General features: G+C 41.4%; 2 protein-coding genes and 1 non-coding gene across 8 annotated transcripts in view; 2 read left to right on the plus strand and 1 right to left on the minus strand.

Annotated features, from left to right (window-relative positions):
• Positions 1–4,038: 4,038 nt before the first annotated feature.
• trnaf-gaa (transfer RNA phenylalanine (anticodon GAA)) lies at positions 4,039–4,111 on the minus strand. The gene has a single exon. It is a non-coding gene; the product is annotated as a tRNA-Phe (tRNA).
• A 233-nt stretch (positions 4,112–4,344) lies between these two features.
• On the plus strand, positions 4,345–7,793 carry hs6st2 (heparan sulfate 6-O-sulfotransferase 2). Of its 2 annotated transcripts, none has more exons than XM_067599523.1 (2): positions 4,345–5,279; positions 6,399–7,793. In XM_067599523.1, the coding sequence occupies exons 1-2, from the start codon at positions 4,705–4,707 to the stop codon at positions 7,225–7,227; spliced, it is 1,404 nt and encodes a 467-aa protein (XP_067455624.1). In that variant the 5' UTR covers positions 4,345–4,704; the 3' UTR covers positions 7,228–7,793. The 2 variants fall into 2 exon arrangements, with proteins under 2 accessions (XP_067455624.1, XP_067455625.1); XM_067599524.1 differs by having other exon boundaries at positions 6,402–7,793.
• A 1,831-nt stretch (positions 7,794–9,624) lies between these two features.
• The window catches only part of mbnl3 (muscleblind-like splicing regulator 3), a 31,484-nt gene continuing 13,647 nt past the window's right edge, over positions 9,625–27,461 (plus strand). The window contains exons 1-7 of one of the 5 annotated variants that reach the window (XM_067599528.1): positions 10,421–10,714; positions 16,740–17,092; positions 17,663–17,848; positions 23,498–23,662; positions 23,986–24,189; positions 24,278–24,517; positions 25,541–25,694. In XM_067599528.1, the coding sequence (XP_067455629.1) occupies positions 17,675–17,848; positions 23,498–23,662; positions 23,986–24,189; positions 24,278–24,517; positions 25,541–25,694 (937 nt within the window). In that variant the 5' untranslated portion in view covers positions 10,421–10,714; positions 16,740–17,092; positions 17,663–17,674. Of the gene's footprint in view, positions 9,718–10,420; positions 10,715–16,405; positions 16,626–16,739; positions 17,849–23,497; positions 23,663–23,985; positions 24,190–24,277; positions 24,518–25,540; positions 25,695–27,461 lie in introns of those variants that run through there. The other 4 variants (XM_067599527.1, XM_067599530.1, XM_067599529.1 and 1 more) reach the window with 4 other exon arrangements.

Raw genomic sequence — 27,461 nt, forward strand, 5'->3', positions numbered from 1 at the left:
TCAATATCGTGATGAGACTAGATATTGACATAGATACTAGATATCGTAATATCGTGATATGGCATAAGTCTTTTCCTGTTTTAAAGGTTGCATTAAAATAAAGTGATGTCATTTTCTGAACTTACCAGACTGTTCTAGCTGTTTTATTATTGTTTGCCTTTACACACTTAGTCATTATATTCACATTACTGATGATTATACCATGGTCTGGGTGAATACTCTTTTCTGATTGGCCAGCAGGTGTGTGTTAAAACCGCGGCGAGTACAGTGTGACAAGTTGTTATGACAATGGTAAGCTCTTGCCTCATAACCTTTTGACTTTGAGTGCAAAACTTTCAACTTTCACTGAATGTAAACATTATATATAGCAATTTGTTTACTTAATAACACATTAAAATATGTAGACAGAGATTGCCCTGAGAGTGCATACCTCATCCAAGGCTTCTTAACTGGTTAGATTAAAAATAGAAATGTTTACAATTTTTTGATCTGGGCAAAGACCTGGATCTGCATCAAGACACAGAGTAAAAGACAATCATAATAATTGGCTGATGTCAAGTTGTTTTTTTAGAGTATTTAAATTATATCTGGGAATATTATATTCCACTCATTACTGCAGCTAAATTTAGTAAAATATAGGATATTGCTCAGAGTTATGCGTAATAAGGCAAAATGTCCAGTATAAATGTTAAATTTTATACTGGATCAGAACCGCACCATTAAACTACATAAATAAATAAACAAACAAACATGGTGACATCTATGGTCTGCAATTAAAAAATAAATAAATTTGTCGACAGGTTTTTGAGATATTTTGTTAACTAAGAGACAAACAACTTTCACCTTCTTGGTGGGTGCAATAACAGTATTACTACTCTTATTATTACTACTTCTATTTACTTAAATTAATTCTAAAGGGGGGTCCATTGGGAAAATATCATCCAAAACCGATAATAATCATTATTATTTAGTGAAAGGTCGAAAGTGGTGAACCTTGAAGACGCCACTTCGTTTTGTTTTTCAGTTTTGAGTCGAGTGAGTCATCTTCCTTTAATAAACGATCCTTGATGACGTGCACGTCGCGACGTCACATCTGTTTTTTTGTTTTTTTTTAAACCAACTGGCCTCTTTTTGTCTGCTCATGCAGAGGATTTAATCAGCCTGCAGACAGATTGATTCTCTGGATGGTTCTGACTGATGAAGGACCTGATCAATGACGCCAATCGACAGTCATGTCCGGTTCAACAGCTCTGTGCTGTACTGTGAGGAGGCAGCAGGGCTAAAATTATACCTTCTTTATCCTAATTGTGTCAGTCTGGTTTAGTCAAAATGCAACATTTTTCTTTTCAGCTTTTGGATAAACCTGCAAACATTTTAAACTACAAATTGCTGATGATACACTTTTAGGCCTAATAATTAAATTATAAAAGAAACACTAGATTTGCCGTCTTGTTGCCCATATTTAACACTTTTAAAATCATTTTTACATATCCTGTATAAGTCATGACTAAGAAGAGTCATGCTAATTTTCATTACAGCCACTGAATGAGATCCTGGGACACCATGTGAATTCAGCTTACTGAGGTCTAGTGTAGTTTAACATCATACTACAAAAACCTTGGTCCATAGCATGTTCTTAATGGCTTCATAGGAGTCCCAGTTGGATGCCACTGGTAGAGGAATGTGGGGTGGAGCTGTGGTGAAATTCTTCCCTGTGTGACAGACAAAGGCATCCGTCCACCCCACCACTACCACCCTGATAAACCATGGTCTCTCAAATCAGCTCAGATTATGTAGACACGTCTTCAGCTTTCGTGATATGCAGACAACAGAACATTAAAAACACTGACGGAGCTAAAACACAAACTGTGGAAATAAAACAAGGTGCAAAAGATTCAACTATCTGTAATCTACTGCATAAACTACAAGTACAAATGACCATTAACATTAAGCTCAAAACTATAAATCTGTACCAAAGTATTTGTCAACGCATACTCGGAAAAAAGTTCCATAAAAATATAAATAATGTAAAATATTATTTTAATAAAATCATAGGATATCATACAAGCAATTGTCAATACTATAATTGTCACAATGCAGGAGGTAAATTAATGAAAACACCACATAGGACTCACAGTATTACTGTAGTATTTACTCTACAGGCATGATTTATATGAAATTAAATAATAAATAGTGTATTCAACTTCTAAAACCTCTAAAACATCTTATTGAAAGCTAACAAAGAAATAAGACATGTGGTAACATGTGGTAACTAGAGATAAGAGGCATATTGCTGCAGCTCTACTGCAAGAGCTACGAGAGCACGATAATACGGGAAAAAATTCACATTAAGTGAGAAAGTTATAAAAATCCTGACCATATCAATCATGATCATCGGCCAAAAGACAGTGAATTGTTGAACAAATAGACTAAATAGTGAAAGCTCGCCTTCAGGGACAGATGAACACTTAATGGGGTACTTGCTGAAGCCAAGTTTCCAGAGTGAATTACATCAGAACTGAATGGACACAGTGTCTGTACCACTTAATTAAATTGGAACATTATGAGGATCATGAGGCTGCTATATAGGGCAGGTTTCCATTACAAGCAAGGCCAAGACCAGATGTAGCTCAACTGTATGGAAATGTACTGAATGCACTGGGAATGAAGGAGATAATTAATTTAACTGGTTATTAATTGTCAATTTTATGAATTTGAAATGTTGTTTTTTTTCTGCACAAATTTGTTGTATTAAGCCATTTTGGCCACATAGGTTGTTTACTCTGAATGCTATTTGCAACAATGCTATTTTGTTTATAAAAGTGTGGACTTTCATTTTCATTTTTGACTTAGGATTTAAAAATGGACTGTGGAGTTCATGGGTCTATATATGGAAAAGAACAGGAACTGAATTAACAAAACTGTATGCTAGTTTATCTCCTATCACTACATTTTATAACATAATATCATTATCATAAATGTTTAAAACTGTAATAATATAGGTGTTGAGACAACCCTCAATGTACAGGTGCTTTTGATTTGCAGTGTTACTTATACTATTCAGGAGACAGGGCTATAGCCAAGATACTGAGAAAAATACTGAGGTCATCCAAGTAGACTCACCGTCCCCAAATAATAAGGAAGAGCTTAGAAAAAGTAAGTATAGTTTGTAGTTTATGTATATATGTATATTTTGTTGTTATTTTTGTTTGAAAAGCTGTACAATTTTCTCTATCCACCAGGAATAAATTCTGGAGGGGAAGAAATGTTCAATTGATGTATTTATTTCGTTACTCTATATATTTGTTCACTTTTCTTGACCTTGAAACTGATCACATTTGAGGACAATGAGTCTAAACAAACATTGGTTTCTGCTGTTTAAAAACCCACTGTCTAAAATGTAAACTCTAATTCAGGTGTGCATATTCCCAGAAAAAAAATCAGAGATAAGAGGCATATTGCTGCAGCTTTACTGCAAGAGCATGATACCAGAGGAAAAAAATTGACATTAAACCAGAAAGTTATAAAAATCCTGACCACAATCAATCATGCAGAAGTCGTTGCCCTACTAAACAGCTGAAATGTATCGTAATCCAACTGGACTTTACATGTCACATCCCTCATTTAATCCCTGCACGTCACTTTCTAATATTTGCAGCAGGGGTGCCCCGGCCGGGAATCGAACCATGTTTTTATGCTATGCGCCTGAACCATTAAAGCCAGTTCAGATCAATGATTCGCATCGAGACTGGATGCAGCTTGCAGAAGAATCCGTGACGTCTAATTGTAAACGTTATAAAACTGGGCCGGTCACGTCACAGCAACGAACAGACACAGACGACCGTTTCCATAGCAGCAACGTACAGTCGTTACCTCACATTACTTCTGCGTTGATACATCGGCCATCAGGGCGCCCGTATGCTTGCATACTTCACTAATAAAACAGATTCCGATAAAGCAACGCTGCCCACCAATAATTGACGATTATCGATTATACGTCTTTATTGAAAAATACCGGTTTTGTTCGCTGTGTCAAAATGCCGAAACCCGGGATCGAACCAGGGACCTTTAGATCTTCAGTCTAACGCTCTCCCAACTGAGCTATTTCGGCGATAAAAACCGCAATATGCGCACGTCAAATTTATACACAAACACTAAAGGACAGCGTCTGAACATTTCAAATATGATATGAATTGATTAACAGTAATTACTGGACCGATATCGCTTGAAACAGCTTGAACCGTCAGTTAGGTTGACTTTGTGTCTCCATGACTACGGACTAATGAAACGTCCCGTACGTTACGCTGACGTAATTTTCGCTCCCACATTCAGCGCAGAGGCTGCTGGGAAGAAAAGGTCAAGAATCGACGCCAGTGGACGCCGATCTAACGCTGGCAAGAAAGACTATCGCTTTGTTGAGAGAAAAAAAAAACAATGCCACTTCCAAAACTGCCAAAACAACGTATCTGTCTGCTGTGAGACCTCTGCGCGTTTTTGCTTATAATACAGCAAATATTACAATGACATGTCGTCCGTTTTACTGAGCTTCAGTCGACACTAGCTAACGTTAGCTGGCTAGCAGCTGCATTGTTATTGTTTTCGCTTTTTTTTAGGTGGCCTCATAAACATTAGTCCCAGACGTTCCCCAGCCGAGGCAGGGGCCCGGGACTGCCTGAGTGATGTTTTTCTGTCCGTCCCGGGAAGATGGATGAGAAGTCCAGCAGCAGCAGCAGCCACCACCGCCTCCTGATCGTCCTGTTCATGGTGTTGCTCTCTGGCGTCATTATGATCCAGTATGTGTGTCCCAGCAGGTCTGAGTGCCAGGTGCTGCACCAGCTGGGATCCTGGTTTAAGGTGGGCAGTACAACTGGTTCCCGGAGCAATGAAAACCAAAACGGGCTCCAAAAGGATCCCTACATCGCAGAGGATGGCGCTCTGGTCCGCTTTATCCCTCGCTTCAACTTCACCAAAGCGGACTTAAATCGCGGTGTTGACTTCAACATCAAAGGAGACGATGTCATAGTGTTTCTGCACATTCAAAAGACAGGCGGCACCACGTTTGGTCGTCACCTGGTGCGGAATATTCAGCTGGAGAGGCCCTGCGAGTGCCACGCAGGTCAGAAGAAATGTACTTGTTATCGGCCAGGTAAAAAGGAAACTTGGCTCTTTTCCCGTTTCTCTACCGGCTGGAGCTGCGGGCTTCATGCGGACTGGACTGAGCTGACCAGCTGCGTCCCGTCGCGCATGGACTCACGGGAGAATCCTAGGAACCTGCCGAGGTTAGTGAAGAAGGGAGGGAGGCTTGGGTGGGGATCATAGGGGAACTGGTGACATACAATCACAAAATCAAATATCACAATTATTTGGACCAAATACCTCGATATCGATATTGCAACAATATTGTAGGGATGACTACTGGTGCTTTCACAAAATATTTTCACAGGGACATTTTTGATAATCATCAGTAATGTGGATATAATGACTAAGTGGGTAAAGACAAATAATAGAATGGCTAGAACAGTCTGGTAAGTTTAGAAAATTACTTCATTGTAATGCAGCTTTTAAAACCAGGAAAATGCAACACTTATGCCATATATTATGATATTACAATATCTAAGATGATATTTAGTCTCATATCTCACGATATCGGTATAATATCAATATATTGCCCAACCCTACATACTATATCTTTAAGATTATACAGTTAAGCACCATGCAATACGCTGCAAGATAATCATCTATAATATATCATAAGGTCGTCTTTACTGAAGAGGAAAATATACTCCTAATGCTCAAATAATGTTGATTTCCATAATATAATGAAGTGATTTCAGTTTTGCACAAATGTATACACCGCAGGGATGTAAAAAAAAAAAAAAGTAAAGCACAGGTCAAAATGTTTTGATATTACATGGATTGCTACAGCTGTTAACATACATATTTTATGGTACAGATGAACCAGGTCAGGCTGGATGGTAGCTTGACCTATATCAAAGTGACAGATGTTCATTTGATTGATCTATTCAACTCCATCCTCAGTGTGAATCTGACCAACACGAACCCAACTGGTTCTAACATGATACTTCACTGAGTATATGCACATGAAAAAATCAACATGAAAAATCTATGACTAATTACAGAAAGACTGTTTTTTTTCTACTATCTACTGTCTCTTTTTCTGATTTTGAGTTTACCAGGTAAAAATGACAGTTTTCTGTCTTTTACACTGCCTTCTATCTGCCATCTTAGTGACTGCTTCTTGTAAAATGGGATCTACTGTACTCTGAGCTTTTGCTTTGGTTGTGACTTAACAGTCAAACAGAAAAATTAATTGTAGTGACATTGTGGATCTTTGAGTTGGCATATTACAAACCTAATGTCCTCTTTTTCCTCTCCAGTAGGAACTATTATTATATAACTATCCTAAGAGATCCAGTATCACGCTACCTAAGCGAGTGGCGTCACGTGCAACGCGGTGCCACATGGAAGGCCTCCTTACACGTGTGTGATGGACGTTCACCAACACTGTCTGAGCTTCCGAGCTGCTACTCAGGGGATGACTGGTCAGGTTGCTCCTTGCAGGAGTTCATGGACTGCCCCTACAACCTGGCCAACAACCGGCAGACCCGCATGCTGGCTGATCTCAGCCTGGTGGGCTGCTACAATGTCTCTGCCATGAGTGAGGAAGAGCGCTGGGCATTACTTCTGGAGAGCGCTAAACGTAACCTACGTGGCATGGCCTTCTTTGGACTGACCGAGTACCAGCGTAAGACCCAGTACCTTTTTGAACGTACCTTCAATTTGGAGTTCATTGCACCGTTCACACAGCTGAACGGCACACGTGCCTCCAGTGTTGAGGTACCTTCTGAGACGCAACACAGAATCCGCCAGCTAAACCGATGGGACGTAGAGCTGTACGAGTACGCCCGGGACCTTTTCCTGCAGCGTTTCCAGGTGGCGAGGCAGCAGGAGCGCAGGCAAGCCAGGGAGAGGCGGCAGCAGGAGAGGAGGCGGCTCCGTGGAAGGCTCACAATGAAGCAAGGGAGGCAGCTAAAGCCCACGGAAACAACCCGCCTAGGCGACAGCCACTCTCTAGTAACTGAGGAGAAGCAGAGGGGCAAAGCTGATGAAGACGGTGTGGAGTCTGAAGCACTGCTCCCAGACTGGTGGGACCTAGATGAGAACGGCACCATGGAGGACTACATGGACAACGTGGAACAGTGGTAGTAACAGGAACAAACAGTTTGGTGTCTTAATACTGAGTGAGCTCTGCCTTGTCTATTGTTAATAATCCAAGTTATTTTTATTATATGCCTTCCACTGAATTTTCTTTTTTCTCACCATGGACTGTTTTAAATGACACACATTTATTTATTGATAATGATTGTATATTTTTTTGCCACAAATGACATTCACAATGGACACATGTCCTTGACAGAAAGAAAGGCTGGTGTAGCTCCCTGCCATCAGTGATTGTTGTCATTACACACATCTGAACTCTTGTGATGTAGCTTGAAACAAGGGGATGTTTATATTTTCTTTGTTAGAAGAAACAATGTTAATCTTATTTTAATCAGAAAATATGCTACTGTTTGTGATTACCAATCTGTATGTTTGCTAAACTGTTGTCTTGTCTGAAATACGTACATTTTTAAAATGTACTTGTTTTTAAGTGTCTTTTAAGTAACAAAAAATAGATACCTCAATGTGTAGCATAGCTGCTAATGTTGTGAAAATACTGAATGTGTCCCAAATCTACCTTTTTATATAAAAATGCTTTTACATTCACTGAACTCCTAATGTACTTTTGTCTGACCATGTACACGAAAGACTGCATTATTGTTTATTTCTTGTTACACTTGCAAATCTCTGTAGCACCAGCAGGGAGTGCCCAAGTCATTTTAATGAAATCAAAACTTCCCGAATGGAGGTACTAAGGTAAAAGTTGTTATCACAGCTTATTCTTAAATACGGTTTGATAGGATTTGAGTCGTTGTTCAATCTGATCCTCAGACGACCTAATAGATCCTCATACGACCACTGTGAAGGCTGCTACTAAAATTTAAAGAATGATCCAGCAATATACTGAAAATGTGCCTGATCTTGTGGAGGTATCGGATTGTTAAAAGGAGAGATGATTTTTTTATTAGTAGAGTTGCACTGCCAGAAATGGTTTAGGGATGAGAGCAGTGTATATGCAGGTAATTGTCAACATTAAATATACTGGAGTATAAAAAATAAGTTTTATGTATATTAAAATTGTGATTAGACTATTATGATTATTAGTACCTTCATTTAAACAGGGAGGGCCATTGAGAGCAAGCTTCCTATTACGAGGATGCCCTCATTAGAGTAAATATAAAACAATAAAAACACACGAAAGTTACAGTATACATCAACAGATTATATAACAGGTAAAAGACATCAACATAAGGGACGTCAAGTCAAAGCAAACATGCATACGCATTGCTCTATGTCAACCAAAAGAGATTTAAATTGATTAAAAGGGATTAGCTTGTCTAATTTAAAATTTTTTTTGCAATTGTTCCACTTGTGTGGAGCATAATATTTAAAAGCCAGTTTCCCAGTCTCAGTGCTTACGTGGTGATTTTCGAGGACCAAATAGTCTTGGGACCTAGTGCAGTGTGACAATGATTTATAGTTAAAAAGACATGAGATACCCAGGAAGTTTGCCAAGAAGTGCTTTGTAAATAAATAAGATGCAGTGCCTTTCTGTTCTCACTGCCAACGACTGCCACCCAACTTTCTCATATAGTACAACGATGCTTTCTAAAGCCATCTCCACATATAAATCTAAGGGCAGAATGATAGACTGCATCGAGAGGTTGAAGAGTAGAGGCAGGTGAGTGCATGCAAATAACATCGCCATAGTTCATAACACATAAAAAGGCTGACTGAACAATTTGCTTTCTGCATTTCTGGGTAATACATGCCTTATTACGATAGAAGAATGCCAGTTTTGCTTTTAAGGACTTAGTTCATTAACATGTTTTTTTGAAGCACAGCTTGTCATCAAGCCAGAAACCAAGATATTTGTAAGAGGATTCTCTTTCAAGTGATATCCCATTATATTTACTTCAGTGGAACTGTTTCAGTTTTCAAGAAAATATGCATTTTGTTTTATCCGAGTTAAACAGTAATTTACAGCACAGAAATAAAAATGCAAGTTTTAATCCGCCTAGGCAACAGAGGGCGCTGTTGTACAGAGAATAACGTCGTCCGCGTGGTGCAGATGAAATGTACTATTTCTGACTTTTTCACCTAATTAATTTATAAGAAATGTGAATAAAAGTGACTTAGACTATAAAAAAAAACACCAAGTCTTCGGTTTTGTGTTATTTTGTTTAAAAAAAAATACATTTAGCCTCTGTCAACTTTAAAAACTAATGCAGAAAATCTGAAAGTCCAACAAGCACGGACATAAAACACCATTACTACATATAAATAAATAAATTTCCTTTTTTGGACGAGCCCCTGAAGACATATCGAAATATCTAACAAATACAGAGGGTCCGTATTATAATAATACTTGAATGACTACCATAATTTGATTTTTTGGGTCTTCCATTCATCGGTTTTCCAGGTGAGCAAATAACGACACAGTGCGCTTGAGTGTTAACTGTTAGCATCTTGCTAGCAGCAGGTGGAATAACTGGAGAACACCCCTCCACCTCTCATTATGGCTGACATCTAAAAGTAAAAAAACAACTAAATATAACTTACTTATTTTATCTTTTACTAGAATAGCTAACTGAGTGACATGACATGGATACATGGCAGCCTCAATTTATATGTTATATGTAATTGATATGTATCTTCCGGCTGACGTTAGCTAACTAACGTTTAAATTTTGACCGTTAGTAAACGTTAGCAGCAGTTAGAGTGAAAAACGCCCAACCGTTATTCTTATATTTCCATAAAGTAAAACACTTTAAAGTGAAATTATATATATATATATATATATATATATATATATATATATATATATATATATATATATATATATATATATAATTTTTTTCAAATGACAGAACACAGTTGGGCCATGGATTGCTTTTCTGGGGACCAACGTTAATCTGACCGTGTTTAACTATGAACCTTCAGTTAAAAAGCCATTTCTCCCTCAGTAATAATGAGAAATTCGTATCCAATGAAGTCTTTTATCCGGTTTATTTATGTTACGTGTGTGTGTGTGTAAAATTCCGGAGCCCGTTACTGTACCTGACGCTACCTGCGACGTCTTTATTTATGGTAGTTTACCTTGCCTGCTCTCCTTTGGTCGTGACTTTGATTTCCCCTCATTGCTAATGATGTTATCCAATAAACGAAGGCAAACACACACACGCACACTTTCTCCCAACTCCTCCCTCACCATTTTGCCCTCCCTCTTGATTTTTTTCCTTCTTCTCCCAAATCATTCTGCTGTGTGCTCACTCCCGAGCAAATGTAGTCGCAGCTAACATTTCAGCTGCCAGCCCAGACCTCTCGCTTCTTTCTTTCACCCCGCGGTATTATTATTTCTAGCTAGAGATAGCGCGTTTTTTTTAATTCCTCTTTTACTGTAAGGCAATGCTGAGTGTTTAACAGATAAATAACGAGTCTTTGTGGGGAAATAACCACCAAATACACATTTTAACCGACGTTAATTTAGGGGAAGACATCTGAATCTGAATCCGATTTGGACTATAAACAGGTAAGAACATGACCACGTCTGGCGCAGTTGACTTTGCAGCAATATTAATGCTACCTGACCCATTCAAGCTAACATTAGGTGTGAGTTTTTATTTATTCCTGGTTGCAGCAGTGTTTTCTGCCTTCCTGCCTGTTGCGTGGAGGCTCAAAAGCAGCCTTTGTTATTGTTAAATACGGGGCGTAATTGCTGTGTTACACGTCGTGCTGCACGACAGTAATAACATTTACATTTTAACCTGCTTTTGGGCAGGTCTGCTGACAGATGACCGCTGTGCTGCATATGCACACAAATAAGGTTGCAAGCTGCTGTCACATTGTAGTGCATTGTCTAAGGTGGGATTAGGTTGAATGCAATATGTAGAATTTTTACTTGCTATCTTTAGGTGTTTTATATTGGTTTCAGCTGTCATGCCACAAAGCTGAGAGCTAAAAAAAAATCAATGTGAAATCACTTTCTGATGTACTCTGTTCACTGTAATGTTGACTTTATATCCATTATAGCTGGCAGAGGTGAAGAACACACCTGCAGGTTGCATCCTGGTCTATGAGGGGATTTTTCACCCAGCCTCCTTTGCTTTCAGTCAGTGCAGGGAGTCTTGTCCTTGTCCCCCCCCCACCCCCAAGGGTCAGACACTCCAGCCACCATGGCACACTGTGTTGTCACTACTTGCCTACATATATGCATCTCTTATGGATGGATTGCCATCGTCTTGGCTCACTTAACGATACAGCCAGTCATGACAAGTTCACGCTCCCTCCAGGCTGTGGACTCTGCACCAGTCTAGCTAGTTTTGCTGTTCTTAATATAAACAGTGGTAAACCGACCAACACGCACACACACACGCACACATACAGGCATACACCACATTTCCCACATAACCTGTTTTCATTTCTCTCATTTAGATACACATTAACTGCCCGCTTGGGATGATGCATCTTTTGCGGTGCAGATAAAACCATCCAACAATAATGTAGCAGCAATAATAAATCAAAAATGTCATGCAGGCAGTATGTAATTAGCTTAGCTATAACATCTACTTTCAAGATCTTAGTACAGGGATGTGAAACTCCAAGCTCAAGTGTTATGGTGAAGTGAAATGAAAGCTGCAAGGCCCTACTCTTTGTTCTTGTCCGAGTTAAAAAGTTCAGCAGCCAAGTTAAGCTGAATTGTACAAAGTATTCTTGCTGTGTGTCAGCTATATCGTCCTGTATGATGGGATAGGTTTGGTGTATGTTTGATTGAATGAGAGCTGTGGTGCTTTAATGAGCTGAAAGGATTACTGATACTTAACCTAATTACTTTGCGCCCTCCCTCCAGGCTGCTGGCTTTCACTCTCATTGTGATTTATGGATCTTCCACCTTGTGCTTTTTAATCAATCACCTGGTCATTGATGTTATCCTGTTTTTTGCTCTCGTCCTTGTCACTGCTCTCAAACAGAGTTGTCTGTTTGGCGGACTGGAGAACGCAGATCATTTTTAGATGGAGAACAGCGTTGTGTGTTTTCAGAGCTTCAAGTGTTTGTTATATAACTACCTGTGACTACAAAAAAAGGAATTTACCAGGCTTTTGGGGAATGGGGGGAAACTCCACATTAAAAATAAAATTCCCACAGAAAACTCCAGAGATTCTTATACGAAACCAAAAAGTAACACAAAATCCCTCGCTGGCTTTCCCCAGTACATGAAATGCTGAACTCAGTAGTTGCATGATCCTTTTGTTCTCTCGTTCTCTCTGCTGTATTAGCCTATAAAACATTACTTTCCCGTATACGTATTATTTACCCAACGTTCTTGCTTGCAAGCTAGATTTCTACACATTAACATATCGTCTCGTTTGAGTGCTTGAAGTTCAGCTTGAACTCTTTTTCTTCAACCTTTTTCTTGTTTTATCATTATTTTGTTCTCTCTGTCAACCAGCTGTATTAGCCTATAACTATTGACTTTTCCACTCACTCAATCCGCTTTATCTGCAGCAATTCACAATAAGTGCAACAAAATTTTTAAAACATTAAAATTGCCATCAACCACTGGCGAGAAATTCAAGTTTCAGGACTCTTATAATATTTCCCTGCTTACACAATGACTGTGCAAAAATGAAAAGGAAGGGAAACTATCTAAGAGGAGAAATAATCTGTCTTGAAACAGTAGTCAGGTACCCATATGTTGTTCCTGTATAAATGTCATTCCTGTATAAAGGAACTGACTATTGTCAATTGTTTTAGCTTTAATGTGTCACCCTGCCTTTTGCTGAATGCGTGGCTGACATGTTACAGTTTTATTGGTATAAGGCTATCTATTAATGTCAGCAGATAAGGCGCAGGGCTGTCTGTCGAGGTGGCACCCAGGCTACACACCTGCCACAATGCAGACGTCAGAGCTCCGGTGAAGGTTACACTGTCGGTAGCCCTTTGGTGCACTGTGTTTGATGAGGGACGCAGTGCGCTGGAGTCAACAGCAGCCAACCCCCATCTGTCCTCCTTATATTCCCCCCCCACCCCCCCACCCTCCCTCCACCTCCTACATCCTGTTCCACCTACACGTTGACCCCCACCTACTGACTGCTGGAGCCCCTCTTCTCACTGCAGACACCTGGAGGACAGGCAGCAGCATAATGAATGTTATAAGTGGGGCGCTCTATATTTATTCACCGTGCTGCATCCTTGCAAATGACTGTTTATGCTGCAGCGTAAAGGTCAAACAAGTTCAGTAGGCCAAGATTGTTTCTGGACAAAATGTACACTTTCTATATAAGCAAAGGAGGAAACACAGTCGAGAGTTGTGGTTCGAACGTCTGAGCGGATCCGTGTATCAGAGCTGAAACAATTCGTCAATTAATTGAGTCAACTAAGTTAATTGGCAATTATTTTCATTATCAGTTAAGTGTTTCTCTCATAATTTTCTGCTTCCAGCTTCCTAAATGTGAGGATTAGCTGTTTGTCTTTGTCATATATGATATTAGACACGATATCTATTGCTTTTGGATGACTGGACAGATAAAGCAAGCTATTTGAAGACATAATGATGGTCACTTTTTTCACTATTTTTAATCGTTAGAAGCTTTATCCCATTCATCAGCGTTGTGAAGCACAGCACCAGGATCGCTGTGGTGTGTGTGTGGGCTGTGACTGCACAATAATGCAGCCTCAAGCATGTAGCATCAAGCCTCTGTCTCTCGAACAGCACTTTTGATCAATATTTAGCTGTAACAGTACTTCAAGCTGAACTTTCCATTCTTTTTCCTCACTTGTATCCTATCACGTCATTTGCCTCTTAATTATCTGATCCTTGTCTGTTTGTTATTTTCATGTGTCATTTGGTCTCTTCATGTGTTTATCTTCTGCTGTGGTAGGTAGTGTTGTGCAATATTGCAGCTTGGCAGTTGATGTTTCATTCAGAACTGAAGGGTCTCCGTTTCTAAGGAGTAGCGTCTCCTAAAAAAAGACAGCAGATGAGGATGTAAAACATCCATTAAATGCAAGTCATCTGTATGTTTTCTATCTTTAATGCTCAGTGACTCGAGGTGCATATCTTGGATGTAAAGTGAAATTCTACGTCTTTTGTAAAGATGGCAGTGCAGGTGGTGATATTGGCCTACCGCTGCTGCTGAATTATTCATTGACTAATGCACAGATTAGTCCCACCGTGTACTTACACAGCAGAGTCAATCAAAACTCCTGGTAGGTTGACTGCTTTTTTATGTAATAGTTTAACCTAAGTGCAAGTTTTGTTCCTCCTCCGAGTTCTTTCATTTTCTGTATTCAGATATAAAGTGGTTACACCCACTTTTGTGTAACCCATTCATAAAACTTCCCTCCTGTGTTGTCTGAAATGTCAGATCTACAAGCTCGCTAATAGAGCTCACGTGTCGTTCTGTCTGTTCTATCAACACGCTGAAACAAACACAAACCCCATGTGGGCATGGCGTGATTTCTCTATTTTTAACAGCCCCCATTGTCTTCCAGTATCCGTAAAGGCCCTGATAGACGCCAGAGGCAAAGGTGACAAGGAAAGGCTTGGTTAAACAACTTGGTGAAATTTTCAGAAGGGTGAAACGCCTGGAAAGCAGAGTCATCGCAGCGTAGTATTTTAGCAAGTGAAAGGTCATTGCTGTGTATATTCAAATGTACAGGGCGCGGTATAAACTGAAAGGGCTTTGTAGGAGAGCCAGTATCTGCCACGTCGCTTTCCAAGAACAGTTGTAATGGCAACCGTGCGCCATTTGGTGTCTGGTGTGGCGAGAGTGAGGAGAGGAGAGGCGAGTGAGGAGCGTTGGCTGAGGAGCGTTTTGATGATGCGGGTTGCATATTGCTGAGCTGCGTCGTCAGGGCATGCGTAAGCAAGGGCGCTTGACTCTGATGTGGACCTGAATGCAGGACAGGCAAAGCTGCAGGAGGAGTGCTTGTTTTGTCCCCCTGAGAAAAGTTTCTATCGATCTGCAGGTAGGCTGAGAGGAGGAAGAGGAGGAGGAGGAGGAGGAGGAGGAGGAGGAGGAGGAAGAGGCACAGACAAGCATAATAAGCAAAGCAATTGCTGTACCTGCTCATCTCTCATTCCTGCCTTTTTTTTTTTGGCTGGGATGTGTCTTTGTTCTTGTGTTTGAAGGTGGGTGTATCAATTCGGTTCCCACCTCCCCCTATCCCTCCTTCTCCCACTCCACTGCAGTGTTCTCCTTCTGGGTTGTCTATCTGCATGCTCTCTCACACACACACACACACACACACTCTCGTTGCCTCACACTCTCCCCCCCGCCGCTTCCTCCGTCTGTGTCTGCTGCCATCAGACACAGGGACTGATAATATCTGCTCCAACCCCCTCTCCTCCTCCTATTTTTTTGTACTCCTTCTCTCCTGCATCTAGCCTATTATTTATTCACTTCACTTCATTGTGCATTAATGTACAACCTCTTCATGTTTTATATAGGCTAGCCCTCCTTTTTCTTAAAAATTTCCTATGTCCAAAATGCAGTTTGGACTTTGCCTTCCCCTCGGAAGCTAAATTGTAGTTTCTCCTCTGTGTGTATCTTTATTGGGCCACCTCACTGATTGTTATCTGTATTCAGTTAGTGTCCAGACACGTCACCCTACTCCCTCTCACACTGAGCCACACAGCAGCAGGCTGCACGCATTCTCCTTGCATCACACTACAGGAGACTCCACCGTCTGAATAAGGCACAACTTGCTCCTGCACATCTGTAAGAAGACAAAGCTCTTTGGAGTCACTTCAGAGTTCTTGTACAGTTTGAAAAATCAGCATGTGGCTCAGCCATGACTGTGCTGTGCCAGTGAAAAAAGCCTGGGAGGAACAAGGACGGGCTCTGTGGAGGGAGGAGCCGCTGTGGAAACTGCTCTGTCATTGGCCGGTGACATGCTCTGCCTGCCTGCAAAAGTCTGTCCAATTGGCTGCAGCCTGGCATTGAGCACAGCAGCTGCAGTTGTGAAGAACTACCCCTTCTCTTTCTGCCTTGTCTCTCCTTTTTTCTTCTTCTTTCCACATTAATAACTCTCTGCTGTAGTCGCGAATTACTGGTGACGAACACACGTGCCAGCATGTGCCTTTTCAAGGACACTGCTTCTCACACTATATTGCAGTATGATTCATGTCAAGTCAGTCAATTACTTTCTGCTCCGTAGAGCTCAGGGGAGTTGAAGTGACGTCTCTGTCCTGCCTGCAATCTCGCTCCATCCCCTCTCTCTCTCTCTCTCTCTCCCTCCCTCTCTCTCTCTCTCTGTTGTATCACTTAATCAAGACATAGCTTGCCCTTTCCTGTTCATTGCTGCCTCACTCCCTCCCGTATGCTCTGCTCCCTTATTTGTTTGTCCTCGCTCTATTCTCTTTGGCTTGTTCCCTTCCTCCCTCCTGCCTCGTGGTCCTCATCACCCTCCGTTTAGCCTTGAAACAAGCTCCACACAAGGTTATAGCTTTACATTAACGCTGCATTTTTAAACCTCTTCTTCTCTCTTCAACAGGCTGCCATTTTGTTAAGGTTTTAAATTGATGTTTGTTTTTCTGCTTTTACGGTCTACAGCAGGGGTTTGGCAACAAGCAAGGACATGCTGAAGAGAGGTCAGTGAGGAGGAGGATGACAACAGAAGAATAAGGGAAGGAGAGATGAGAAAGAGGCTGAAGTAAGAGGAAGAAGTGGAACTCCAAAGTGCCTACTGCGAGGGGGTCGTCTGCTGCTGTTTAGCTGCTGCGCTGCTGTCTTCTCCTGGATGAGAGCAGGACGGAGCCCAGTGTGTGTTTGGCCCTGAATGGAGGCTATATTTTATCCTGACAGCCACAGAGTCATCCATCCCATGCTGCTGAGCTGCAGTCCCCGCATACCCTGAGCTGAGCCGCCGCCTCGTCTCATCAGTGCAAGGACGCCATCCTTATAAGGTTCTGCTTTTTTTTCTTTCCTTTTAGTTTGTCAAGCAGTCAAAAGATAACTAGTACTACAGCGACTGCCACAGCCTTGGCCATGTTGACGTGAATGTAACAGTGACTTACGGTGGGTGTCAGTTGATCCGGTGGCCAGGTGAAGGCGCAGGCACTCGGAGGCAGGGCAGAGGGCTATAGACAGAGTTGTCTCGTGCCTCCCTCTCCTTGAACAGTGTCTGTCTCAGCGACATATCCAAGCATGCCAGGAGCAATGTCCTCAGAGTAGTGTCTGTTTTTTCTCCTTTTTCTTTTTTTTCGAGACAGAGCTGGCCTCTGCTTACAGTCAACCCAATCTATCTCACCCTAGAGAAACTTCAGCTGCCACTTTTCCCAGGAAGAACTAATAAACATCCCCTAAAATACCCCCAACCAAAAGGACTAGCTGCCTGTTTGTGCTGAAGAAACATTTGAAAATATTTTTACTTCTATTTCCTTCTCTGTTTTACTGGGGATTTTTTCCCCTTGCGTCACTATTAGTCACCCTCATCAGACAGTTTTCTGTACGTCTGCCCCCCCACCGCTGCTCAGTGTTTGTCTGTGATGGCTGTCAGCATGACCATGGGACGGGACACCAAATGGCTGACCCTGGAAGTGTGTCGTGAGTTTCAGAGAGGCACCTGCTCGCGGCCTGACGCCGAGTGCAAGTTCGCCCACCCCTCCCGGAGCTGCCATGTGGAGAATGGCCGAGTCATCGCCTGCTTTGACTCACTCAAGGTAACAACGCCACAGACATGTCACTCATCATCAGTCCTTGGCATACATCTCTTGTTTGTTGTGACACATGCCCTGTGGTCTGTGTCAGGTCAGCTGATGCTACATAATACTGTACAATCACTGAAGTAAAAGTGGTGCCAGCTCGTAGAGACATACACCGACACATAAACACACACAGATACCAACTTTGTCAGCTGGTCCACCCTATTTACCTCTGTTTACATTTCACAGAGCTATTGATAGAAATCTTCTAAATTTATCTTTACATCCTTCTAGCATCGGCTGATACAGACAAGTCCTTATTATCATTATTTTATGTCACTGTAAATGTGGTGTATAATTCTAATATTGCAAAATATGATTTACAATTTTGTTTTCCGTATTATAAATACAAAACAAATTTAAAACCAGGTCCCTCTCAGAGTGATTTCCGAAACACGTGAGCTGAAATTTTTTTGATCGTCGTCATGCAGTCGGAAGTGATGCATTGCAATTAGGGCTGGGCGTAATGGATCAAATTTGTATCATGTTATAGGTCAATTCATTTCATCATAGCAGTATATACTGTTTATCATGATATACAGTGTGTAAGGCGTCTTTGAGTATCTTGAAAAGCGCTCTATAAATAAAACAAATTATTATTGTTATTATTATTAAAACTTAGAAAATTATAAAACTTAGAACATAACAGTAAAATAGATAAAATATCTAATATGTTTTTAGCTTATATGGTGAATTAAATACTGGACGAATCAAGGTTATTTTTTTGGCATCTTAATTAGACAGTAAACATTCGAGAAGCAGACAGGAAATGTGAGTAGAGAGAAAGGGGGAAGACGCCACCGTGACGCCCAATCAAGGTACTTTAATACGTTGACGCAAAAAGCTTGTAAATTTTATGTTGTCATAAATCAGTCTTGCTAATTTATTTCTAACGTTGCTATAATGACCGAATACAGCCCGTGATTTTAAAGAGATAGTTACCACTGTATAAATGATATAGAAATATCTATGACAAATTTCTATTGTCTCATTATGTGTATCGTCATGTTGCCCAGCCCTAATTTCAATCTGGTAACGTGACACGTTGATGCCTGAGCAGAAATAGATATCATATATTGACTCCAGTGTCTTCTGGTTTTAAGGATATTTATTTTCTCCACTCAGGCGTAATTTCTCATAAAGCCACTTTGCTGACAGTCCATCCCTCCACCGCTGATGTGGGCTAGTCGGTCGTGCTGCCGCCTCAACGCCACTGCAGCTGCTCTCTTGACTCTCATCCTCTTTCCACAGAACCACAACACTAGCACTACTCACAGGCAGCAGAAAAACTAACAATCTGAGAAGTGATGATGCTTTACAGTATTTTAAAAGGGCTCCGACTATCAATGGACGATTGTGCTAAAATTGAGAATAGACTGTCGCTGTGTTTGGCGTGTGTGTGTGTGTGTGTGTGTGTGTGTGTACGCGTCTGGCCGCATGCATGTTTGCGAGACGTTTTGCTCGACCAGCTTTCCTGCAGCGAAAAAGTGAGACCCAGACAAGGGGCTTTCTGTCTGAGTGCAGCTGCTGTCTCCTCGTTTATTGAGTTAGAATTTATTATTCAGCCATTTTTCTGTGTTATGTCCTCCAGAGCAGGAGGGAGATGGAGAGGGAGAGAAAGAGAGAGGGGGGCCTAGCAACAGCACAGGAGTGCGTACCCATTGGATAGTTTGATCTTCCTGAGTGGCACGGCTGTTTTTAGCACAGAGCAACAGCCTGGCTCTGTACTGGTTGCATTGATGGGAGGAAGAGGCGAGCTGCTTTGTACCAAAGGCAGTGAACATGCATTAAAGGCCACATTCGGCTGTTTGAAGCCCCGGGGTCACGTTGTTAGTTTGAGAAAGAACTGAAGTTGGTGACAGCTGAAGGTCAAAGTGGCTTTCTTCATCAGGAGCCACAGCAGGGCTTTAGTGCTCCCACAGTATGTCAACAGCCACCTCTTTACAGCAGTGTTTTTATCCTCATTGTTGTTCAGGATTATACTCAGCTGACAACAGTTGTTTTTGGTTGACTGACTAGAAAAAACAAAGAAGCACCACGCTCTGTCCCCGACAGAGTCGTTCTACAGCACCACTCCTTCTTCCTGCTCTCCGCCCGCCCCTCCCTTCTTTGTTAATTTTATGGATTTATCTGCTAATGGCCTCCCTCCTCACCGTCCCTTCCATATCTGGCATCTCCAACCCGGTCCGAGCCGACCGCTGTCATTCCCTGTTGCTCCTCCATTAGCTCTGTCTGGTCGGTCTTAACCTACTAGAGGGAGGAGGAGGAGGAGGGGAGCTCACTGCCTAGTTCTTTTTACCTTGTTAACCGGAGTGCTGCTGTCATCTCAAATGATTAGTGTGGCCGTCACACCTGCCCAACATACAGTAGATTTAACAGCAGCGTCTTGTTTGGATGACATCATTGTCACATATGAGAACAAGCCCAAACCTGAGCTCAGCGATGCTTCAGCTGAAGAAAACCATCATTATTACAGCTCAAAAAATGTAGTTAACAGTTTGGTGATCGTATTATTGTCTGAGCAGACAGGTTGATATCCCGTCTCTCTCCTCTCTGAATGCATCAACAACACACAACTGCACTAAGAGGGACTTTCTCTGTGTTGCGTAGTGTGTTGCTATGGCTACCAAAAGGAGATTCCTGACCCAATACTCTCCTCAACAACACTTTTCATTGGCCTCCTTCTCTAACCCAGATTTTAAATCTTTAAAAATAGAGGTGATGTATATGTTATATCTACCATAACTCAAAATTCAGACAGTCATTTGGTCTGGCGTTTGTTTTTTGGAGCACACTGTGCATAAAAAAGATCATTAGGCTCATTAATAGGCACTTTTCTTTTCCTCTGAGTTTGAGCAGGTTTGCTGGGCTCATGGGACTCACTCCTCATTACAGACTCATCCCTAAACACACAGCCTGCTGACGCAAAGCTTGCTCGCATCTCCAGTGTAGGCGAGAGTGTTTGTGTAAAGCCTGTGTACCATCCTGACCATTTTTCAGGCTGCTACACACTCCACTCTGTCCGCTTTTTGTCTGGTGTGTGAGGTCGTGTGAATCCCTTCCTGGATGGCGGTATACGATCGGAGGCACTGCAGTTTCCTTCTGTCCTATATAGTGCTCCTGCTGCTGCTAAGCCCCTTTTTTATGTGTCCTCATCTCAGTGCGACATCATCTATCACCGTCAGAGTCTCTGCACCATGACGTCAGTTTGTTATCTGACTCTTTTTTATTTTCCGTTGCTTTAGTGCTTTGTCAATTGTGCGGCATGCTCACGGGCACCTAATGAGAGCTGGTTTGTGTGGGTGTGGCTTGATGACAGAGCATGTGGCTGATGCTTAGTGGAGGTAGTTTACAGGGTTAACAGCTCATCTGCAGGAGCAGACAGCTGCTGTCTGCCCAGGGGTTTAATGGAGACTGCAGTTTCTCCCCTGAGTGTGTGTTGACCTGCAGTGTTCCTGCAGCACCATCTTCACCTTCCCCACAGACTCTAGCAGGGAGGAAGGACACTGCTTTAAAGGACGTTCTTGAGAAAAATGAATTGCTTTTAGATAAATGGCTAAAATTTGATTTACTGTTTGTCAGGAAGCCAAAAGTGACAAGTAAAAAGGAGCGTTAAGAATTTTTTTCTGCTCAAAATAATATTTGGCAAAGGCTGCTGATGCAGAATAATCACCAAGTCATTGTTTTGGATGCATAGCTTCATTTTGGATGTAAAATATTGCATTGATTACAGGGTTAAGTACAGATACAGATATTTTTACGGAAAGTCAGAAAGGTATCGGCTCATCAGATGATCAGATAAAGAACAACAAGTTCTTTCAGTCAGCCTTAAACATGGTTCAACTTCTTTCCAGTAATCAGTTTAATTCATAATCCAAAATAATACTGAGCTGTGTGAACTCTGCAAATGTGTTCTGTTGCCATTTCTTGCAGTTTCATTCACATTTATTGCAAAAGGCTCATACTTTGATTAAATAAGTATAATACTCGGGTCATATAAGCTGACTGCTGCTGTTGTTTGAACCTGCATGTGTTGAATGAAGCTTTGCATGCAGGACAAATACAAAAGCTTTGACTATGCACACAAGGCCAACAGCAGAATACTGGCTGTTCAGCCAACACGTCTCATGCCACATTTGTTGATAAATAGTCATGAAAGGTGCTTTGTGTTCATTAGATTAGCATGTTTAACAAAGTCACGTTAAGGCTGACATATTTTATACCAAATTGTAGTTGTTGGAGCACATTGTTCCGTCAGAAAACTGAGATACCCCTGTGTGTGTGTGTGTGTGTGTGTGTGTGTGTGTGTGTGTGTGTGTGTGTGTGTGTGTGTGTATGTGTGTGTTTTGTTAATGAAAACTGTCCTTCAGTTGACCGGCGTACTGGCAAACCCTGTGTCAGCAAACACTCCTCTTGCTTATGTATCCTTTAGCAGGACATTTCTTCTTCTGGTGTGTGGTTTTCTGACCTCCTGGAGGTGGCGAGCGATAAAAAATACCTCCAGGAATCAATAATAAGAGATTAGTTTCCCACCTATACTTTATATACTGGTATGTAAACACTAACACTAACGTTTTACTGCTAATCCAGGTGAAAAAATAGTTCATCTTCTCAGCCGATTGTAATTAAATGTTTAAAAAAAAATCCTGATACTTTTATTAATTTGGTAACCTGCTGTTTGTGGCCGACGCTGATGGTATGTTAACATATCAGTGTATCTCTTTCAATAAAACATCATATTGTTATAAATAAAGTAGGTTTACTTTACCCCATCGAACCTCATATGAGCTCTGAAATATTTGTTTTTTCTCTCTCTGGAAAGTAGCTTATTTATTAGACTGATAAACACCAGGTAGAGATACAGAATCTGTCTTACAGGACGGTGAGAGTCAAGCACATGTTTTCACCCTCCAGCTTTATCTCTTGTCAGTTTGTTTGACTTCTGCTGTGCCACTGTGGAAAAATTCAAAGCTGGCTCAAATACTCCACCTGTCATTTCACATTGCTTTAAAAATAACGTGCTATTTGTATAAAAAGAAAAGATAAAAAAGTACAGTTTAGTTGCCAAGTGAGTTACAAATGAATTATTAAAATGTGTAATTCCTGTGTACAGTTGCATTGTTGTACTAACAACAAACAACTTTAAATGAGTGCCTCTTAAATTTCTACATGACTGTTTTGCTCAGATTGTTGGCATTTCCAGCATGGAGTACTTTTTAATGATGAGCATTTTTAGAAAGTGCTTGCATGAATTATCCAGCATCAAGCTCTTCTGGGACTTCATTAGTACTTTATTTCACCAGAATTTACAAGATGTAGTTCTGCTTTAAAAACACACTTGATTGTTGATGTTTATTATAACAAATTGTACTTGATTATATGATTGAATCCTCTGCTAATGTTGGATCAAGTGCTGCGATTATGTGAGCTTTTTTATTTTTGGTGATGGAGTCATGTGGTCTTTGATTGATTTAGCATCTCAATCACATTATTCTCATCTCCCTATTACGGGACTTCATCTCCCTTAAATCCAGAGTCGCTGTAATGTGTCAGTGTCACCATGTCTGCTCTCGCTCTCATCTGTCCTCCATCCTCTCTCCTCTTCAGGGGCGCTGCACACGTGAGAACTGTAAATACCTGCACCCACCTCCACACCTGAAAACCCAGCTGGAGATTAACGGGAGGAACAATCTGATCCAACAGAAGGCCGCAGCCGCCATGTTGGCTCAACAGATGCAGTTCATGCTGCCTGGAGCACAGCTGCAGCCCATAGTGAGTAGCCCAAACTAAAACGACAACGTTTCAATCAATCACTGCAGCGTGTTTGAAGAAACGCTATTTACCTGCTAAAATACTAATGATGGGAGCACCTCGGTAGCCGAATAGTTACTGTAACGTCCCTGTTTCTATTCCAATCAGTGACCTTTGTTGCATCTCTCTCTCCTTCTTTCCTGTCTGTCACTCTCGTTGCTTTTTGTTGCTGTAAAAACGGAACAATACTGGTTATGTTGCCACCAAATGTTCTGCTACGTTTAGGGAAAGCTTTGCCATAACTGTTTGTCTTTCTCATCTCTGCCGATCTCTCCCTCCCTCAGACAACATTCCCAGTGACGCCCTCCCTGGCAACGAGTCCCAGTATGGCTTTCAGTCCATATCTGAGCCACATGGGCCCAGGCATGGGCTTGATGCCTGAGCTGCTGCCCAGTACTCCCCTGTTGGTCCCCGGGAGTCCCACCGGCCTAGCAGCCATGGGCAACGGCACCTCCGCACAAAAACATGTGCGCACAGACAAGCTGGAGGTATGTGTGTACAGTTGTTGTGTTTCTATGTTTGGCCAAAGTATGATGAAAGGTAAATGCTGATCAGCGGTCCCGCTTGTCCTGCCAGGTTTGTCGAGAATTCCAGCGCGGTAACTGCACGCGGGGTGAGAGCGACTGCCGCTACGCTCACCCCCTGGAGGCTGGCATGGTGGACTGCAGCGAGAACTCGGTGATTGTCTGCATGGACTACATCAAGGGCCGCTGCAGCCGAGATAAGTGCAAGTACTTCCATCCCCCCGCTCACCTGCAGGCCAGGATAAAGGCTGCGCAGCATCAAGCCAGTCAAAACACTGCGTCCGCAGCCCTGGTGAGTCCTCCTCAACACAGTGACAGTGGCAAACACTGAGCACTCTTTTTGTTGTTTTTACCAAAAATAAACAGTGGTCAAAGATTTGAAATCTCATCAGCTGTCTTTCTATTATATGCTGAACAAGACAACAGAAAAAAGAACAGGTGTAAACCGATGCTCACCTTCTTAAAAGTTACAAATCAACATTCATCATATCTGTTCAGCGAAGCACTGTCACTGAAACAGGAGAAGATTTTCTTGTTCTCCACTTGGATATTGTTTACTGATGCAATAAAGGATCAGGGTATCATGGTATCCCCCAACCGGGTTGAAATTTGATAACGCAGCCCGGGGATTTTTTTTTTTTTTTTTTTTTCCATGAATGTCTGCTGCTGTGCATGTGTGTGAGCCCGTACTCTCAGTGAAGTAAGCTACAAGAGCTAAAGTTAGCATTGTGAGCAGCTGTAACATAATCAGGTCGATCTGCAGTGCTGATGTTGAGAAACAGTTGATAAAAATGATACAAAATAGTAAAATGAAAAGAATAAGAAACAATGTTCATGGTATTTTAATTTTGAAAAAGGAATCAATTTTGTAAGCAAAACCCTGCAATGTGGTACTTTTTTTCTATAATTTGTTGCATTTATACTTGTCTATAGTGAGTAAAAAGTTCTCTTGGTTATCTTCCACTGCAGTTTGATGTTTCAGCACCGGCCCCATTAGAGAATGAAATCATAGCAATCCCATTTTGCTCTTGGTCTGACCTCTGGGGCTGGCCTACATCACTTCAGCTAATCTTAGATACTGCAGTGTCCTCTTGTGGTGGTAAAAAGAAACATCCAGATTAAATGGATGTTGAGTCTAAAGGGCACTTACAGTACAGTGCGACTATATATTTACTCAGAGATGACACTAAATAATGCAGTTTTTTGTTTCCAGTAGAGTGTTAATATACTGTGAAGACAAGTTAATAGCCTGACTGTGCCAGCGTCGGAGCCTAATGTCTACATCTTTCTTGCTTTTCCTTCCTCTGCTGGCCAGGGTCTGCCACCAGCGGCCATGCAGTCGCTACCAAAGAGGCCGATCTTAGAGAAGAGCAACGGAGCTGCTGCCACTGTCTTTAACCCCAGCATGTTCCACTACCAGCAAGCCCTGGCTAACATGCAGCTCCAACAACCAGCCTTTATCCCCACTGGTGAGTCTCTGCACACATCCGCAACAATGAGATACAGTCCATCTTCTGTTAACCTCATACATACACGCAGCGGCCAAATTACAGATCATGGAGCGTGAGCCCCTGGTACTTGATTCACCAGTGCTCTGGGCAGACACAAGGGATTTTATGTTAGACAACAAGGTAACATAGTAGGAAAGAAGGAGTTACAGGTGTATAATAACAGTTTGCATGCTGTGTCTGTGCAAAGCTTCTACAGGGTAACGCCTCGCCTTTTCCCCTCCTCACATGTCACGCTTCTTTCTTCCACTGTCTGTTGTGTTGCCTGCATTTGGTTCATTGCTGCTCAACATGTGATGACAGTTGTTGAAGCCATAAACAACGTAAGAGAACACATGTTACAGTAATCAGTGCAAATAAAAAACAGACAATGAACATGAAGCGATGGGTAGATCAGTATGTAGGAATGATGGTGCGTGGTTGCATTGCAGTTTCTATTAGCCAATCTATGATTAGCCTGGAGATGTGTGATGTCCTGCTAATCAATCTTTGTTTTGATTATTAAATTAAATGAACGTTGCTGGGAAAACAAAAGAAAATGAGACAGATCAAAGGAGACAGCTAGTACAAGCCCTCGTAGTCTCCGCTGTATTAAACAAATGTGTTTCTGCATTAAATAGAAATCTGGCTTCCTACTTAACATCAGGAGGGACCTGATTTTATCTTTTAAATTGAGGTTTGAAGTAGGACAGTTTGGCTTAAAGTGTCTGGATGACACTTAGTGACAGTTAGTGCTGAAGCTAGTCATTAGTCATCAATAGATTAGTTGACTGGCAACAATTAACTGCCAACATTTTTTAGACTGACAATTCATTCAACAAATTTATCAAGCAAAAACGTCAAATATTTGCTGGTTCTTGCAGCCTCTCAAATGTGAGGATTTGCTGATTTTCTCTTTTTCATATATCTCTAAATAGTGTCTTTGTGGGTTTTGGACTGATGGTCAGATAAAAATGTGTCACAGGAGACTCTGGGAAATTATGATAAGAATTTCCACTATTTTCTTCATAGACTAAATAATTACTTAATTTAATAATATACAGCTTAAGAAACAGCTTCATCAATGATGAAAATAATTGTTAGCTGCAGCCTTAGATGATTTTTTTGTGCAAAGATGTGCCAGTGACATAAAAAGACCTTCTAGATACATAAAATGGAATAAAAAAATTAAATGGACGTCAAGGTTTTAATGTAAAAATGTGTGAAAATGTATTTTAATAGACATTTGACATGACGACACAGGGGACACAAGGTATCAACAGTGAACTGAACATGTTTCAGTTCTTGGAAACTGTAAAGCAACAGTGGTGCGTGAAAGGCCTGAAGGCTGCCAGACATGAATTATTGATAGGCTTAAATTAGACATACTGTAGAGGTCTAAATCCAAAACACCCACATACTGGACCTGTTCTGTGTTAAAGGTAGACTACATATCCTCTTGCACATTTATTATACACAGTTATTACTGCACTGTACTAATACTGATCAGGGCTTGGAAAGCATTTTGCTTTTGTGCTCTTATCCTTATCAGCAACTTATTTTTGGTGCACTGACTGTGACAGGCTCGATGTCGCCTCCTGCTCTAACCCGAACCTCTTGACTTGTCTCGACCTGTTGTTTACAATAACACCTCATTCTTTGCCACAACTCCCCGTCCATGTTTTCCATCTATCTGTTTTCTCTTTTCCCAATTGTTTTCCTCTCACTGTCCTCGTTTGCTCCCGTGCT

The sequence above is a fragment of the Thunnus thynnus genome, chromosome 9 (assembly GCF_963924715.1).
Source record: "Thunnus thynnus chromosome 9, fThuThy2.1, whole genome shotgun sequence".
Classification (NCBI taxonomy): domain Eukaryota; kingdom Metazoa; phylum Chordata; class Actinopteri; order Scombriformes; family Scombridae; genus Thunnus; species Thunnus thynnus.